The sequence below is a fragment of the Ranitomeya variabilis genome, chromosome 6 (genome assembly GCF_051348905.1).
Source record: "Ranitomeya variabilis isolate aRanVar5 chromosome 6, aRanVar5.hap1, whole genome shotgun sequence".
NCBI classification, from domain to species: Eukaryota; Metazoa; Chordata; class Amphibia; order Anura; family Dendrobatidae; genus Ranitomeya; species Ranitomeya variabilis.
Genome location: NC_135237.1, coordinates 37,915,681 through 37,930,743, shown reverse-complemented (window position 1 = coordinate 37,930,743; position 15,063 = coordinate 37,915,681). Strand labels below are relative to the sequence as shown.

Below are 15,063 nucleotides of genomic sequence, written 5' to 3'. Positions count from 1 at the left end.
CTGTCTCTGTAGAATTATTGGCTTCTGGGAGGTCTCCCTACTTTTTTGTTGGGTCTCCCCTTGGTCCTGTAAAGTTGGCAAATACAACTGAAACCAGAAGTTTACATACATTATATAAAAATACACATTTGCATGTTTATATCAATATCTGACACAAAATAAGAATACACCTTTCCCATTTTAGGTCAATTAGGATTACTATAATCATTAATATTTGCCAAATGCCAGAATAATGAGAGAGATAATATTTTAAGACATTTTTATTACTTACTGCAAAAGTCAAAAGTTTACATACACTAAGATTACTATGCCTTAAAATAATTCTGCCCATATGATGATGTCATGTGTTTGGAAGCTTCTGATAGCTTTTTTTGCAACATCTGAGTTAAATAGAGGCACACCTGTGGATGTATTTTAATACACACCTGAAACACACTGCTTCTTTGTGTAGTATCATGGGAAAGTCTCAAGAAATCAGCCAAGATATCAGGAAGAGAATTGCAGACTTGCACAAGTTTGGCTTATCCTTGGGCACAATTTTAAGGCCATGTGCACACGTTAAGTATTTTTCGGGTTTTTTTCGCGTTTTTTCGCTATAAAAACGTGATAGAGACGCGAAAAAAACGCTAACATATGCCTCCTACTATTTTCAGTGTATTCAGCATTTTTTGTGCAAATGTAGCCTTTTTTTCCGCGAAAAAATCGCATCGCGGAAAAAAAAGCAACATGTTCATTAAAATGCGGAATTGCAGGGGATTCCGCACACCTAGGAGTGCATTTATCTGCTTACTTCCCGCACGGGGCTGTGCCCACGATGCGGGAAGTAAGCAGATTATGTGCGGTTGGTACCCAGGGTGGAGGAGAGGAGACTCTCCTCCACGCACTGGGCACCATATAAGTGGTCAAAAAATAAGAAATAAAATAAAAAATAGTCCTATACTCACCATCAATGTCTTCCCGCCTCCCCGCTGCATGCTGCCGTTCGGTTCCTATAGCTGGTGTGCGGTAAAGAACCTGTGATGACGTCACTGTCTTGTGATTGGTCGTGAGCGGTCATGTGACCGCTCACGTGACCGCGACGTCACGGAAGGTCCTGCGCGCACACACCAGCTATAGGAAGAGGAACGGACGCCGCTGAGGAAATGTCTGGGTGAGTATAAGCATTTTTTTTATTTTTTTTATTATTTTTAAACATTCTTTCTTTTACTATAGATGCTGCATAAGCTGCATCTATAGTAAAAAGTCGGTCACACTTGTCAAACGCTATGTTTGACAAGTGTGACCAACCTGTCAGTCAGTTTTCCAAGCGATGCTACAGATCGCTTGGAAAACTTTAGCATTCTGCAAGCTAATTACGCTTGCAGAATGCTAAAAAAACACAAAAAAAAACGGAAAAAAAACCGCAAAAAAAAAACCGCAAAAAAAAAAATGCGGATTTCTTGCAGAAAATTTCCGGTTTTCTTCAGGAAATTTCTGCAAGAAATCCAGACGTGTGCACATACCCTAAGATACCCGAAGGTCCCTCGTTCATCTGTACAAACAATTATACACAAGTACAAACAAGATGGGAATGTCCAGCCATCATACCGCTCAGGAAGGAGACGAGTTCTGTGTCCCAGAGATGAACGTATTTTGTCTTACATGTGCATATGAACCCAAGGACAAAAGCAAAAGACCTTGTGAAGATGACGGCGGAAGCTGATAAGATTGTGTCAATATCCACAGTGAAACGAGTACTGTATCAACATGGGCTGAAAGGCCACTCTGCCAGGAAAAAGCCATTACTCCAAAAGAAACAAAGCCAAATTAATGTTTGCAAATGCACACAGGAACACAGACCTTAATTTTTGGAGACATGTCCTGTGGTCTGATGAAACTAAAATTGAACTTTTTGAGCATAATGACCATCGAGGAAAAAGGGAGAAGCTTGGCCTACGAACACCATCCCAACTGTGAAACATGGTGGGTGGCAGCATCATGTTGTGGGGTTGTTTTGCTGCAGGAGGGAATGGTGCACTTCACAAAATAGATGTCATAATGAGAAAACAAGATTATATGGCAATACTAAAGCAACATCTCAAGACATCAGCCAGGAAGTTAAAGCTTGGGCGGAAATGGGTCTTCCAAATGGACAATGACCCGAAGCACAATGCCAAAATGGTCACAAAGTGGCTTAAGGACAACAAAGTCAATGTGTCACGATTCATGTTTGGATCTGTGGCAGATCTGGTTTCCCTCCGATTAAAACCTTTTTTCCTTTCAGGTCATCGGGGGTTAATGCAGTTTTTCCCCTGGTGGTCGCTGGTGTAATTGCATTGCAGCTTGTTCTGCTGATGTGGGTGGTGACCACTCCCACCTTCCTTTAAAAGGTCACCTGGTGCATCAGCTCACTGTTGGTTATACAGGTCCTTTGGATACCAACCTAGCTGCAATAGGAGCTTGCTGAGTGCTGTGGTTCTACAGCTGAATACTCATTCCAGGTGCCTTACTCTGCTGTGCGGGGCATTGCAGCAGAGAAAGCTAAGTGTGCTGTTATTGTTTCTTTGTCCCTTTGTTGTGTAACTTTTCCGGTGTTGTATTAGTGCAGCGGTGGGACCAGTGCTCTCACCAGCCTACATAGGGATTAGAGCAGGGCAAGAGAGGGATAAGGTATCCTGGTCGGCGACGGGTTGAAAGAACCCGTATAGGGATGGTAGCAAGATCAGGGTACAGCCTCAGGTGAGTGCAGGAGGTGCCCATACCCCGTTCCCTACCGACAGGGCCCACCGTTGTTAAAGTGTCCCGTGTACCCTTGTGTGTTTTGTCGTTTTGTGACCGTCCCGCCAGGTCGTGTCACACCAGGACAGTCACAGCGTGACACAATGTTTTGGAGTGGCCATCAGAAAGCCCTTATCTCAATCCTATTGAAAATGTATGGGCAAAGCTGAAAAGGCCGGTGCGAGCAAGGCGACCTACCAACCGGGATCAGTTACACCAGTTTTGTCAGGAGGAATAGGCCCAAATTCCGACCAATTATTGTGAGAATCTTATGGAAGGAGATCGCTAACATCTGACCCAAGTCATGCAGATGTGTCTTTTTACGTAGTTTATGGAAACTTCTGTTTTCAACTATATGTTTAAAACCGTTTTCCAATTTACACATCTTCTGGTTGCTCGTTAAGGTGTTGTCTCTTGAAGCTACGGCAATGCCAGGTGAAGTATTTTGTAGAAAGCTGAATATAGAAGCTGCTACCAACGTGTATAGCTCTCTTTATTCTAGTCTTATGTGAAGTAGGACTCATGTAGGCACCGGCTGGAGGTGGTATGAAGGCCCATGCACCCAGATACTGTGGAGCTGTAGGCATACTATGTGCCGCTATGTAGTGTTGCAGTATGTGGCAGTAAGTGTAAATTAATTTTTTTATTTTCTAAACATGTCATACACACGAGCACAGCCTCTAAATAACATTGCCATACGGTTGCCTTATACTGCCAAAAAAGGACATACAACTCCCAAGAGACCAATCAAAATTCATATACAGCATGCTCGGATGTGGCACAAATGTCTAACATGGCTCCTTTAATTCTATATTTTGGGACACATCTTAAAACTCTAAGTAACTTCAAAGAGAATGTTTGCAAAGATTCCATATGTTAATTCCCAAAACCTTATGTTCTAGTGCAGCGGACGGAGTGTAGCGGCATCGCGGAGCTGTTTTTGTGGTTGTGAACACTATGGGAATCCACATGGCTTTATTTCAAAGCCCTATCACATCCTTGCCAGGAATGTTTTGGGGGTATGTCATGGGACTCACTGTGCTTTGAAGTTGTATAGACCAGACTCTGAGGGATGGGGGCGGCTTCCTACTACTGTTGCGCATGGACCCATCAGGATAAGGAGGACACACTTGAGAAGTCACAAAAAAGAAAAACTATTTCCAGCATTTCACACCCAGTTGTCATAGAGAACTGCGGGATGGCATGGTGGCAAATGGTGCTCTTACGACTCTGCAGCCTTGAGTTTGAGCCAAAGCTGAGCGATCGCTGCACGTAAAAATAATGCAGTTAGTAAACAATGTGAAGTATTACGGCAAGATTGGAATTCACATTCACAGGGTCAAGGAATAAGACGATTTGCTGAGACAAAAATATAATTATCCTGGCTGATAGGACTGTGAAAGTGTATCCCTCAGCACTGATCTTGGTGATCTCTGCAGGGTAAGCAGTTTAACCATTTCATAATTAAATGGACTTTCTGGTTTCGTGTTCACATGATGCATTCCTGATGCATTTTTGTTATGTAATAATCTGAAATAGTAATAAAACAAAAAGCATCATGTGCACATGGCCATAGAGTTCACGACCTAAAGTAGCCAAAATGTAAACTGGCTAAAAAGAGGGTCTATCTCAGGACGACCCAACCAATCAAGGACCCTTGAAGGCAGTGGTTTATGCAAAGTTGCATACCATACAAACAGACATAATCACAATGTTTTAGGTGTCCCAGGACACAACTGGGGATAGGGCTTATAATGTTTAAACTTTGGGATTCAACTTTTGAGAGGTATGTTGTAGAGAATCAGTGGTGGGTAGAGCACAGTACCGCCTCAAATAAGTAGTGGAAAATGGACAATAAGGGGAGGGACGAGGTTCTAGCCAATCGGAACAGGGACAATGACTCATAACAATCAGAAGTGAGACAAGGACTCATGCCAATCGGTACTGCTACAAGGATTCATAACAATTTGGAGAGGGGCAAGGATTCATGACAATCGTAAGTGGGACAAGAACTCATGACAATCGGTATTGCTGCAAGGATTCATGACAATCAGAAGTGGGACAAGGTCTCATGACAATCATAAGTGGGACAAGAACACATGTCAATCGGGAGTAGGCAAGGACTCATGACAATCAGGAATGGGACAAAGACTCATGACAATCAGGAATGGGACAAAGACTCATGACAATCAGGAGTAGAACAAGGACTCCTGACAATCGGGAGTAAGACAAGGACTCATGACAATCGGGAGTAAGACAAGGACTCAGGACAATAAGGAGTGGGACAAGGACTCAGGACAATCAAGAGTGAAACAAGGACCTCATGACAATCAGGAGTGGGAAAAGGATTCATGACAATCAGGAGTGGGAAAAGCTCTTTTGATACCCAAGGTGGAGATTTTATAGAACATGCCTCTCCTTTTTTAGCTGATCTATCACTCATTTAGCTACTGTTGGAGGTATGTTTTTCCTTCAGTGTATTTCAGGGAAGTGATCAGCAGAACATGATACATGTAATAGAGTGATCAAATGATTGTACAAAAAATATTAAAGACAGGGTGTAGTGAAATATGTATAGGTATGGATGTATGACTGGCAGTAATTACCATCTGTTCTAGGCTGCAGGTCTCACAGGGGTCACAGCATATGTTATCCTGAGAAGGCAGTCTCCTGTTTCCAATCTTGCCAGGGGGCTTTACTGAGAACCACAAAGTGGAAACATTTCACACCTTCTGGCTCTTTTGAAGAGAGATGCCAATTGCAGCCTGACACTATCTATATATGAGAAAGGTTACACAAAGAGTTTCAGAGAAAAATCATGTATTCATTGGTAAAATAGCCATGGTCCAGTCACAAACCAGCAATTAGAATATTAACCTGAGAGGCTGGTCTAGCAATCTGATCTCTAGAGTAAGTCTATAAATTAGGCCTACACACAAAGAAAGATGTTCAGCAGCCTGGAAAGCTGATGTGAGCCATTCCAAATTTCTCCCTCCCTCAGGGACAGAGTACCAGACTGCAAAGTTCGATATTTCTGTAAGTTTTCTCCCTTTATTTTATCACTGTTTTTGCATATTTGTATGTCACTTTTTACTTCCATTTTTATATCCTTTTTGTTGTAAGCACTGTACCTTTTATATTAAAGATTAAAACTTTAATAAGTCTGAACCTTGTATGCTCTAAAGAATCCATAGACTTAGAGTGTGTGCTCCTGGTGATTGGCACATAGTAGTAGCAGTACATCTGGGACTCATCGCCCGTGTGTTCGGTGAGTGGTGGCAGCGTGTATGAGCGGGGCGTGTGATCTGTGTCGGGATGTGATTTATGCTCCCATTGCAGCAAAGGACAGAGGTTGAATGCTGGACTGAGGGAGAGGAGATAGATTAACCCTTGCAGGTGCAACCCCAAGTCATGTGCTGAGAAGCGGGTAGGTGACACAGGGCATAATTTTAACCTGTGAATTGTTCTTCCCTATCTCAATGGTGACCACTTTCTACTTTGACTACATCTCTTCAAGGAGCTAATCCCAATGTAACCTCATTTATTTATGGCTTGTCACTGGGGTCTGGTATCCCACTTTTAAAGGATTTACACAAGATTAGAAAAAAATGTCTGCCTTCCTTTCCAAACAACAGTGCCACACCTTTGTTGATGCATACACATGCAGGTGGCGCACGTGGTTCATGAACCCACTGTGCCACGGACCGGACCTACCCTGGAGGGGTGTGAATAAGCAGCTGGTGTTCACTGGAGCCTCTAGTGGTGAGGTCAGCCTTGAGCAGCAGGTAGCTGCCAGGTGCCATGCCAGGGCAGTAGCAACTGACCCCATGGGTCTAAGCTGTTAATACAGACTCCTGGACAGGGCAGGACAGGTCATCCATTGGAACAAGATCACACTATGCAGGCAGGATGGCCACTTGGGACAGGTTCACACTATGCTGACAGGACAGCCACAGGAACAGGTTCAGAATGTGCAGTCTCCGGATAGCAAATGGGACGGCCACAGGGACAGGTTCAGACTATGCCAACAGGATGGCCACAGGGACAGGTTACAGTTGCACAACCCTAACACTAAACTATAGTGGTTGTTCAGGCACCTCCCTATTGGGGCAGGTGCCGTTTATACGTGATGTCTCCCAGCAATTGGTCGAGAGACACCTTGCAGGAGAACATGTTACTAAATGCCTCACACCTGACAAGAATAGGGGAGCGCACAACACTGCCGAGAAACAATGCGGCGTGCAAACCAGGAAGTGACAGGAGGCAGGAGCACAGCGGGACTGCGCCAAGGACCGATGCAGTAAGTAAGCCGGTGTTCCTGCACGGAGGAAGAAGGGGACACTGTGCTGGGGCGCCGGCAATAGCGCCACACTTGTCCTCGTGTTGTGTCTAGTACTGAAGATCAACTTTACTGAAGTGACCGGGACAGAGGTGCAAAACACCACAAGACCTAGGTAGAACAATTTTTTGGAAAAAAGCAGCAAAGGATAACCCCTTTGAGGTAATATCAAGTATAAAAAAATATTTATTGCGAACTCTGCATTCAACCTTGGAGTGAATGTTTATTAATAGTAGCCCACAGTACAGTAATGCGTACATCGTCAGCATCCTTAATTATTTCCTGTACAGAAACAAGAGGCCAATTAAATGTGTTTACTTTAGACCGCCGCGGGCGGATTACAGAGGACGGCAACTTAATAATAACTTAAACTCTGCTTCATTTGAGGCCTCTAAATAGATTCATCCCTTTGTATTCAAATGTTTATCTCAATCAGGAAGCCGCCTGATTGCAAACATGTATTTACTCATACAGAAGACGGCGCGTCCAAATATGTTGTGCGAATGCGGGTGGGGAACGTTAGGTCGCTAATGGAGCTGGAGCATGATTAATGCTGGAAATACAATAAATCTCTGCCCCTTTTAGAAATCTATTTTACACCAATTTTTACTTATTCTCGACCCCATGGGGTGCATGGTTTAAGAAACACAACATGCAGCAATACATCCATTACATCATGGACCACAGAAGAATCAGACCAGAGCTGGACCTGCACTTTCCAAGGGCACCATAGCAGTGTGATATACATACCAGGGAAGGGAACATTGTAAAATTTGTGCATTATTTAACTCTACTCATTATACCTGAGGGCATACAAATCAGGATAGTAGATAAAACTGCTGACATCACTGTGTGTATTATCCCTGTACTGTGACATCACTTACTATCTCTGTACTGTCACATCATTGTGTGTATTATCTCTGTATTGTGACATCACTGTGTGTATTATCTCTGTATTGTGACATCACTGTGTGTATTATCACTGTATTGTGACATCACTGTGTGTATTATCCCTGTACTGTGACATCACTGTGTGTATTATCCCTGTACTGTGACATCACTGTTTACTATCTCTCTACTGTGACATCATTGTGTGTATTTTCCTTGTACTGTGACATCACTGTGTGTATTATCCCTGTACTGTGACATCACTGTGTGTATTATCCCTGTACTGTGACATCACTGTTTACTATCTCTCTACTGTGACATCATTGTGTGTATTTTCCTTTTACTGTGACATTACTGTGTGTATTATCTCTGTACTGTGACATAACTGTGTATTATCTCTGTACTGTGACATAACTGTGTGTATTATCCCTGTACTGTGACATAACTGTGTGTATTATCCCTGTATCGTGACATAACTGTGTGTATTATCCCTGTACTGTGACATCACTGTGTGTATTATCTCTGTACTGTGACATCACTGCGTTTATTATCACTGTACTGTGACATCACTGTGTGTATTATCCCTGTACTGTGACATAACTGTGTGTATTATCTCTGTACTGTGACATCACTGTGTGTATTATCTCTGTACTGTGACATCACTGTGTGTATTATCTCTGTACTGTGACATCACTGCGTTTATTATCACTGTACTGTGACATCACTGTGTGTATTATCCCTGTACTGTGACATAACTGTGTGTATTATCCCTGTACCGTGACATAACTGTGTGTATTATCCCTGTACTGTGACATAACTGTGTGTATTATCTCTGTACTGTGACATCACTGTGTTTATTATCACTGTACTGTGACAGCACTGTGTGTATTATCTCTGTACTGTGACATCACTGTGTGTATTATCTCTGTACTGTGACATCACTGTGTTTATTATCCCTGTACTGTGACGTCACTGTGTATTATCCCTGTACTGTGACATAACTGTGTGTATTATCCCTGTACTGTGACAGCACTGTGTTTATTATCACTGTACTGTGACAGCACTGTGTGTATTATCCCTGTACTGTGACATCACTGTGTGCATTATCTCTGTACTGTGACAGCACTGTGTGTATTATCCCTGTACTGTGACATCACTGTGTGTATTATCTCTGTACTGTGACATCACTGTGTTTATTATCCCTGTACTGTGACATCACTGTGTGTATTATCTCTGTACTGTGACAGCACTGTGTTTATTATCACTGTACTGTGACAGCACTGTGTGTATTATCTCTGTACTGTGACATCACTGTGTGCATTATCTCTGTACTGTGACAGCACTGTGTGTATTATCCCTGTACTGTGACATCACTGTGTGTATTATCTCTGTACTGTGACATCACTGTGTTTATTATCCCTGTACTGTGACGTCACTGTGTTTATTATCCCTGTATTGTGACGTCACTGTGTTTATTATCCCTGTATTGTGACGTCACTGTGTTTATTATCCCTGTATTGTGACATAACTGTGTGTATTATCCCTGTACCGTGACATAACTGTGTGTATTATCCCTGTACTGTGACATCACTGTGTGTATTATCTCTGTACTGTGACATCACTGTGTGTATTATCCCTGTACTGTGACATCACTGTGTTTATTATCCCTGTACTGTGACGTCACTGTGTTTATTATCCCTGTATTGTGACGTCACTGTGTTTATTATCCCTGTACTGTGATGTCACTGTGTTTATTATCCCTCGTACTGTGACATCACTGTGTGCATTACACCTGTTCTACCAACGTCACTGTATACCAAAATGATCAGATTTTTTTCATGTTCTCTGCTTGCTGCATTTCATCACAACACTGTGAACCCTAATTCCAGGTTTTGCTGTGGTGCCCTATGGTTTCTTTCTACACTCACCCTTTCCTCTGATTGTGTCCCTCTGCATTGTTTTATGAACTGTAAAAATAATTTCAGTGGAAAATCTGCCACCTATTAGCTGAACATTTTGTGGAGCGCTACAATTAACATGTAAAACAAACATGGCACGTTGGCGTAGCACTCGCCGGTTGTACATTTTTTGGGACGCATGTGTTCTACCGTAATAGAAATCAATCAGGCTATGTACCGTATGTTTATTTAGACTTACGATCTGGCTGAAAGTTTCAGGTCAGGAATGCACATATTGTCTTCTCCGCAGTCCACAAGAATGTGAGCCTGAGATTGGGGAAGACAAAAGACAGTGACAACTTTTTAGACCATTTTACTATTTTTTTGTTCATTTTAAGAAAAGTTATTGAATAAAATTTGCTGTTTTCAAATCATTGAGCTCCTCTCATCTCCAAAAATGTTACCGTTTGGCAATTCATAAAACAAAATAAGAAATTTTCTTGATCTTGAAACACCAAATTTAATACGCAGTTCAACAGTGGTGCAGAGAACTTGTCACCCTTCACGTCACTCCCTGCCCCCAATGGCTCCTACACACATGGGAACATTTCCTAGGAAGCTAATTAGCCTATCATGATGTAGAGTGTGAGAAGGAACCAGGAAACTCGGTGGAAATCCACGCAGACCCGGGAAAAAAGACAAACTCTAAGCAGATCCCGCTCTCGGTCGGAGAGATACCTTAATGCACATTTTTTAGTAGCTTTGCTACATTATTTTAATATTGTGTACAACATATTAATTATAGATTCAGCTCCACTTTATAATTTCCCACGGACATAATATGGAAGAATGATGGGGTAAATATACTAACTAATATGGCAAGGCTCGTTCAAGAGTCAGTCATTGACTCATTTGCATACCTCTTTCTCAAGAAGCATTGCCTGGTCTAAAAGTCTCCCTTAGCCAGCAGCTGTGACCGGAGGTAAAAAGTTTACCTACGGTCACAGGAGCCAGCTGATGGAAGTACTACTCCCATCAGCCTATGGCTGCTGTCGATGATAACCGATAGAGCATTTGGCAAATGATGGGAGTATTTATCAACCGGCGCCTGTGCTATAAATAAATTTAAAAAAAAACAAGGTGGGTTCCTCTCTATTTTTGATAACCAGCATGGTAAAGCTGACAGCTGCAGGCTGCAACCCCCTGTAGTACTCCCATCAATCGACACCTGTGACCAGAGGTAAACTCCTGTCATGTATGACCAAAAACAAGGTGGCAAGGGATCAGATGATAGTTAGAAGTTATTTTATGAAACTCTATTCACACAGTGCAGTTTTTAAGGGTATGCCTGCCGCTGTTTATGATACCTGGGCACATTGTTGACAACATTGCACTGGAAACCAGTTAATTAGAAGGACTTATAGCCAGAGCATACCTGTTTCTGTAATTTTGCTTCTTTATAGAGATTTAATATTGGTTTTAGATCCTGGTCACCGGAGAAGACAGATTCGTGTAAGCTGTAATTCAAGCTGACAGTGATTGGAGTCAGCTTATCGCGGAATTCCGATTCTTCCTGCGGGAAATAGGAAGTCAATAAAAAAAGATTCATACTTAGGACAAAGGGATAAGAGCTGATCTGCAGTAGTTTTGAAGTGTTCGGCTCCGTGCCATATTCACATCCGGGGCCCCAGGAGCTGATATCAGCTGACCAGTGGTGGTCTCCGGTGATCTGATAGGTCGTTAATATCAGTGAAATGGGAAATCCCTTTAGGGAGTCTGGTCTGGACTCTTGATTCATAGGTCTAGTTGTCTGGGGTCTGTCATTGAGTTAAGGGGGCTGGACTTGGGTATCAATTTATATATGGGTTTTCTAAGGAGTATTAATTTATCAAGAGGTCTGATCTTGGATCTCAGTTTACTTAGGGGTCTAGTTTGGGGGTGTACATTAATTTTATGTTTGGCTCTAAAGTCTGAATTAATTTCTTTACTCTGCTTTACAGTTAGGGCATGGATCTGACTTCAGCCAGTGTACGGTCATCTGAGGGTCTGCAATTGAATTTTGGGGGTCTGAATATATTTATGGTTCTGGCATGGGGTCTGACTATATTTAAGGGTCTGGTCTGAATTTATTTGCGGCCCATTGACTTTAATCAAGCAGACGTGCATTACCAGACCCAATCTGTAACAGATAGATGTAGCGGTGCTTTTGGAACAAAAACGTCATTTTTTTTTTTTTTCAATTTTGGACAACCCTTCTATACAGGCCATTGCCGATAGATCAGATCCATAAATATCTGAACGTGACAAGTTCTCAACTTACTCTGAGATACACAACGAAGTCCAGACAGAGTTTTCCGGTATCCTTCCCCAAGATCATAGTAAACGAGTGTTGTGTGGTGCCGTAATCACGGAAGAGCGTTCTCTTCACCGCTCCCTTCTGCTTCAGCCAGTCCAGCTCCAGGTTAGCTTTCATCGCTATCGGTGAAGACATAGCACATCAATTATTTATGTTACAGGGACGTGATCCTATAATCCGGGGAATTTGGGTCTGGAGGCTTCCAATGTGAATGGAGAATAAGACGTGAACGAAAATAAAGTCATTTACTTTAATAATTGAAGCAAAACATTTTTTTGATTTCCATCGGAGAAGGATTATTTAGATAAAACTTAGTAACGAGAGCCAATATAAACCAAGGGAAGCGGATCTTCATTACTTTGCTGTTTGTTGTTCTTATGAGAGAGATGCCGCGGCTGATTTATCGACCCTCGGAGATGTCTCACAATTCAGACATGCCGCTGGTTATATCCCGGCCTTAGCCTGATGAAAGGAGCGTCACGATGGACAAGAACAACATTTCCATATAAAGAACTAAATAAATAATCACAGCAGTGGCCGAGATTTGGCGATTACTTGTTCATGAATCATCTACGGCAGTTTTTTTTATAAAACAAAATCTTTGAACTATTTTTAATATGATTTGTAGATGCAGCTTCTTGACGCTGAATCGGTTTCCCATGTTATGCTGTCGTGTGATTTCAAGTATGGGAAATTCATGCTCCCGGCCACATACCGACTAGACGTTGATTGTATTGAGAGAGGCTGCACACGTCTAGTCTGAATGGTGCCAGACGTTTGCACAGTGCACGTGATGTGATTATTTACAGGTCTACAGTCACAGAGTGACTGCAGACGTTTGTGAAAAGCCTAGATAACTGTAAGGGTACCGTCACACAGTACCATTTTGATCGCTACGACGGTACGATTCGTGACGTTCTAGCGATATCGTTACGATATCGCAGTGTCTGACACGCAGCAGCGATCAGGGATCCTGCTGAGAATCGTACGTCGTAGCAGATCGTATGGAACTTTCTTTCGTCGCTTGATCACCCGCTGACATCGCTGGATCGTTGTGTGTGACAGCGATCCAGCGATGTGTTCGCTTGTAACCAGGGTAAACATCGGGTAACTAAGCGCAGGGCCGCGCTTAGTAACCCGATGTTTACCGTGGTTACCAGCGTAAACGTAAAAAAAACAAACAGTACATACTTACATTCCGGTGTCTGTCCCCGGCGTCTCAGCTTCTCTCCACTGTGTGAGCGTCTGCCAGCCGGAAAGCGAGCACAGCGGTGACGTCTGACGTCACCGCTGTGCTTTCCGGCTATGGCGCTTACACAGTGGAGAGAAGCAGAACGCCGGGGACAGACACCGGAATGTAAGTATGTACTGTTTGTTTTTTTTACGTTTACGCTGGTAACCAGGGTAAACATCGGGTTACTAAGCGCGGCCCTGCGCTTAGTTACCCGATGTTTACCCTGGTTACCGGGGACTTCGGCATCGCTCCAGCGCCGTGATTGCAACGTGTGACCGCAGTCTACGACGCTGGAGCGATAATCATACGATCGCTGCGACGTCACGGATCGTGCCGTCGTAGCGATTAAAATGGTACTGTGTGACGGTACCCTTATAAAGAAACTGTGTCAGCCCAAATTTCCAGTATACACTAAGCCCATAGCCTTGTGGGTGATGTAGCCCATATAAAAAAAACACACCTCTAGTCTAATCGCTGCCACTGCAGAAACTGAACTTTAATCAAATATGCTAATTAAGTTACTTGTGCACCCTGGGTGTCGCCAAGGAGCTCAGTGCACCATTCTGCTCACTGGTTTTCTTTGCCCCTCCTCCCTTACTGGTGATTGACAGCGCTGGTTTGCCTGAGCTTTCTTGGCACGCCAGTGCTGTCAATCACCAGTGAGGGAGGCGGAGACATACAAAACCCCTAGGTCGGAACTGTGCACTGAGCCTCTTGGCCACACCTAGGGTGCACCAAGTACCCTAATTAGCATTCAGCTTCAGCAAAATTGAGGCAGCGATTAGAGCCTTAAAATTGTAATTTTTACAGCAGCTATATCCCCTACCAGGCTATGTGCTTAGTTCATATTGTCAGTTTGAGCTGACACACTCCCTTTAAAGGATTATACTCAACACTTAAAGATATTCCCTCTCCATAGGATATTTGATGATTTGTGGATGGGTGGGAGTCTGAACATTACGTTTATATAGCTGCCCATTGTTGGATGTTAACTAATCGGGATCTCAATCCTTTTTAACCCCTTCTCACATTTATGTCACTTGACATATGGTAAGGTTTTAATACTAGAGGTTAGGAACATCCCGAGTAGGGTCACCTTGACGTGGTGGGATGGCTTTTACTTTTATTTGATCAAATATTATGATAACCAAGTACTCTATATTATTTTCATGGAGTATTGCTACTTATTTATTTACTACAGGGTGTTCGCTTACTTTGTTTTTATGTTAGGTTTTGTCTAATTTACATAGGACTGTAGGAAATGAATACAATGATTAAGGAATGCAGCTCCAAAAACATTCTGTTCAATATCAATGGTATTCTGACGGATGCAAAGAATTGAATGTTACTAACCCATGTGATCTGGAATACCTCGTCCGGATACGTCCATACAAACTATCACAGTGAGGCTGTAAAACAAATAGAAAAACATCAATAATCTCTTTTTTCTGTGAGACATTTAGGCTTGGTTTATGAAAACTGTCTGCATCGTTTTAGCATTTTTCTCTGCATGGAGGTACATGGGCTTCAGCTGCCCCCATTCACAGTTACCCAGTGCAGCAGATAGCCAGACACCTTCATTCTCAGTGAG

The 15,063-nt window shown here is 42.8% G+C and overlaps 1 protein-coding gene across 1 annotated transcript in view; it reads right to left on the bottom strand.

The window, feature by feature from the left end:
• Window positions 1–15,063, bottom strand: part of ITGA8 (integrin subunit alpha 8) — a 175,593-nt gene that overhangs the window by 55,550 nt on the left and 104,980 nt on the right. The window contains exons 16-19 of the mRNA XM_077268244.1: window positions 14,826–14,881; window positions 12,203–12,357; window positions 11,318–11,455; window positions 10,142–10,209 (exon numbers count right to left, since the gene is read on the bottom strand). Coding sequence (XP_077124359.1) covers window positions 10,142–10,209; window positions 11,318–11,455; window positions 12,203–12,357; window positions 14,826–14,881 — 417 coding nt within the window. The remainder of the gene's footprint in view (window positions 1–10,141; window positions 10,210–11,317; window positions 11,456–12,202; window positions 12,358–14,825; window positions 14,882–15,063) is intronic.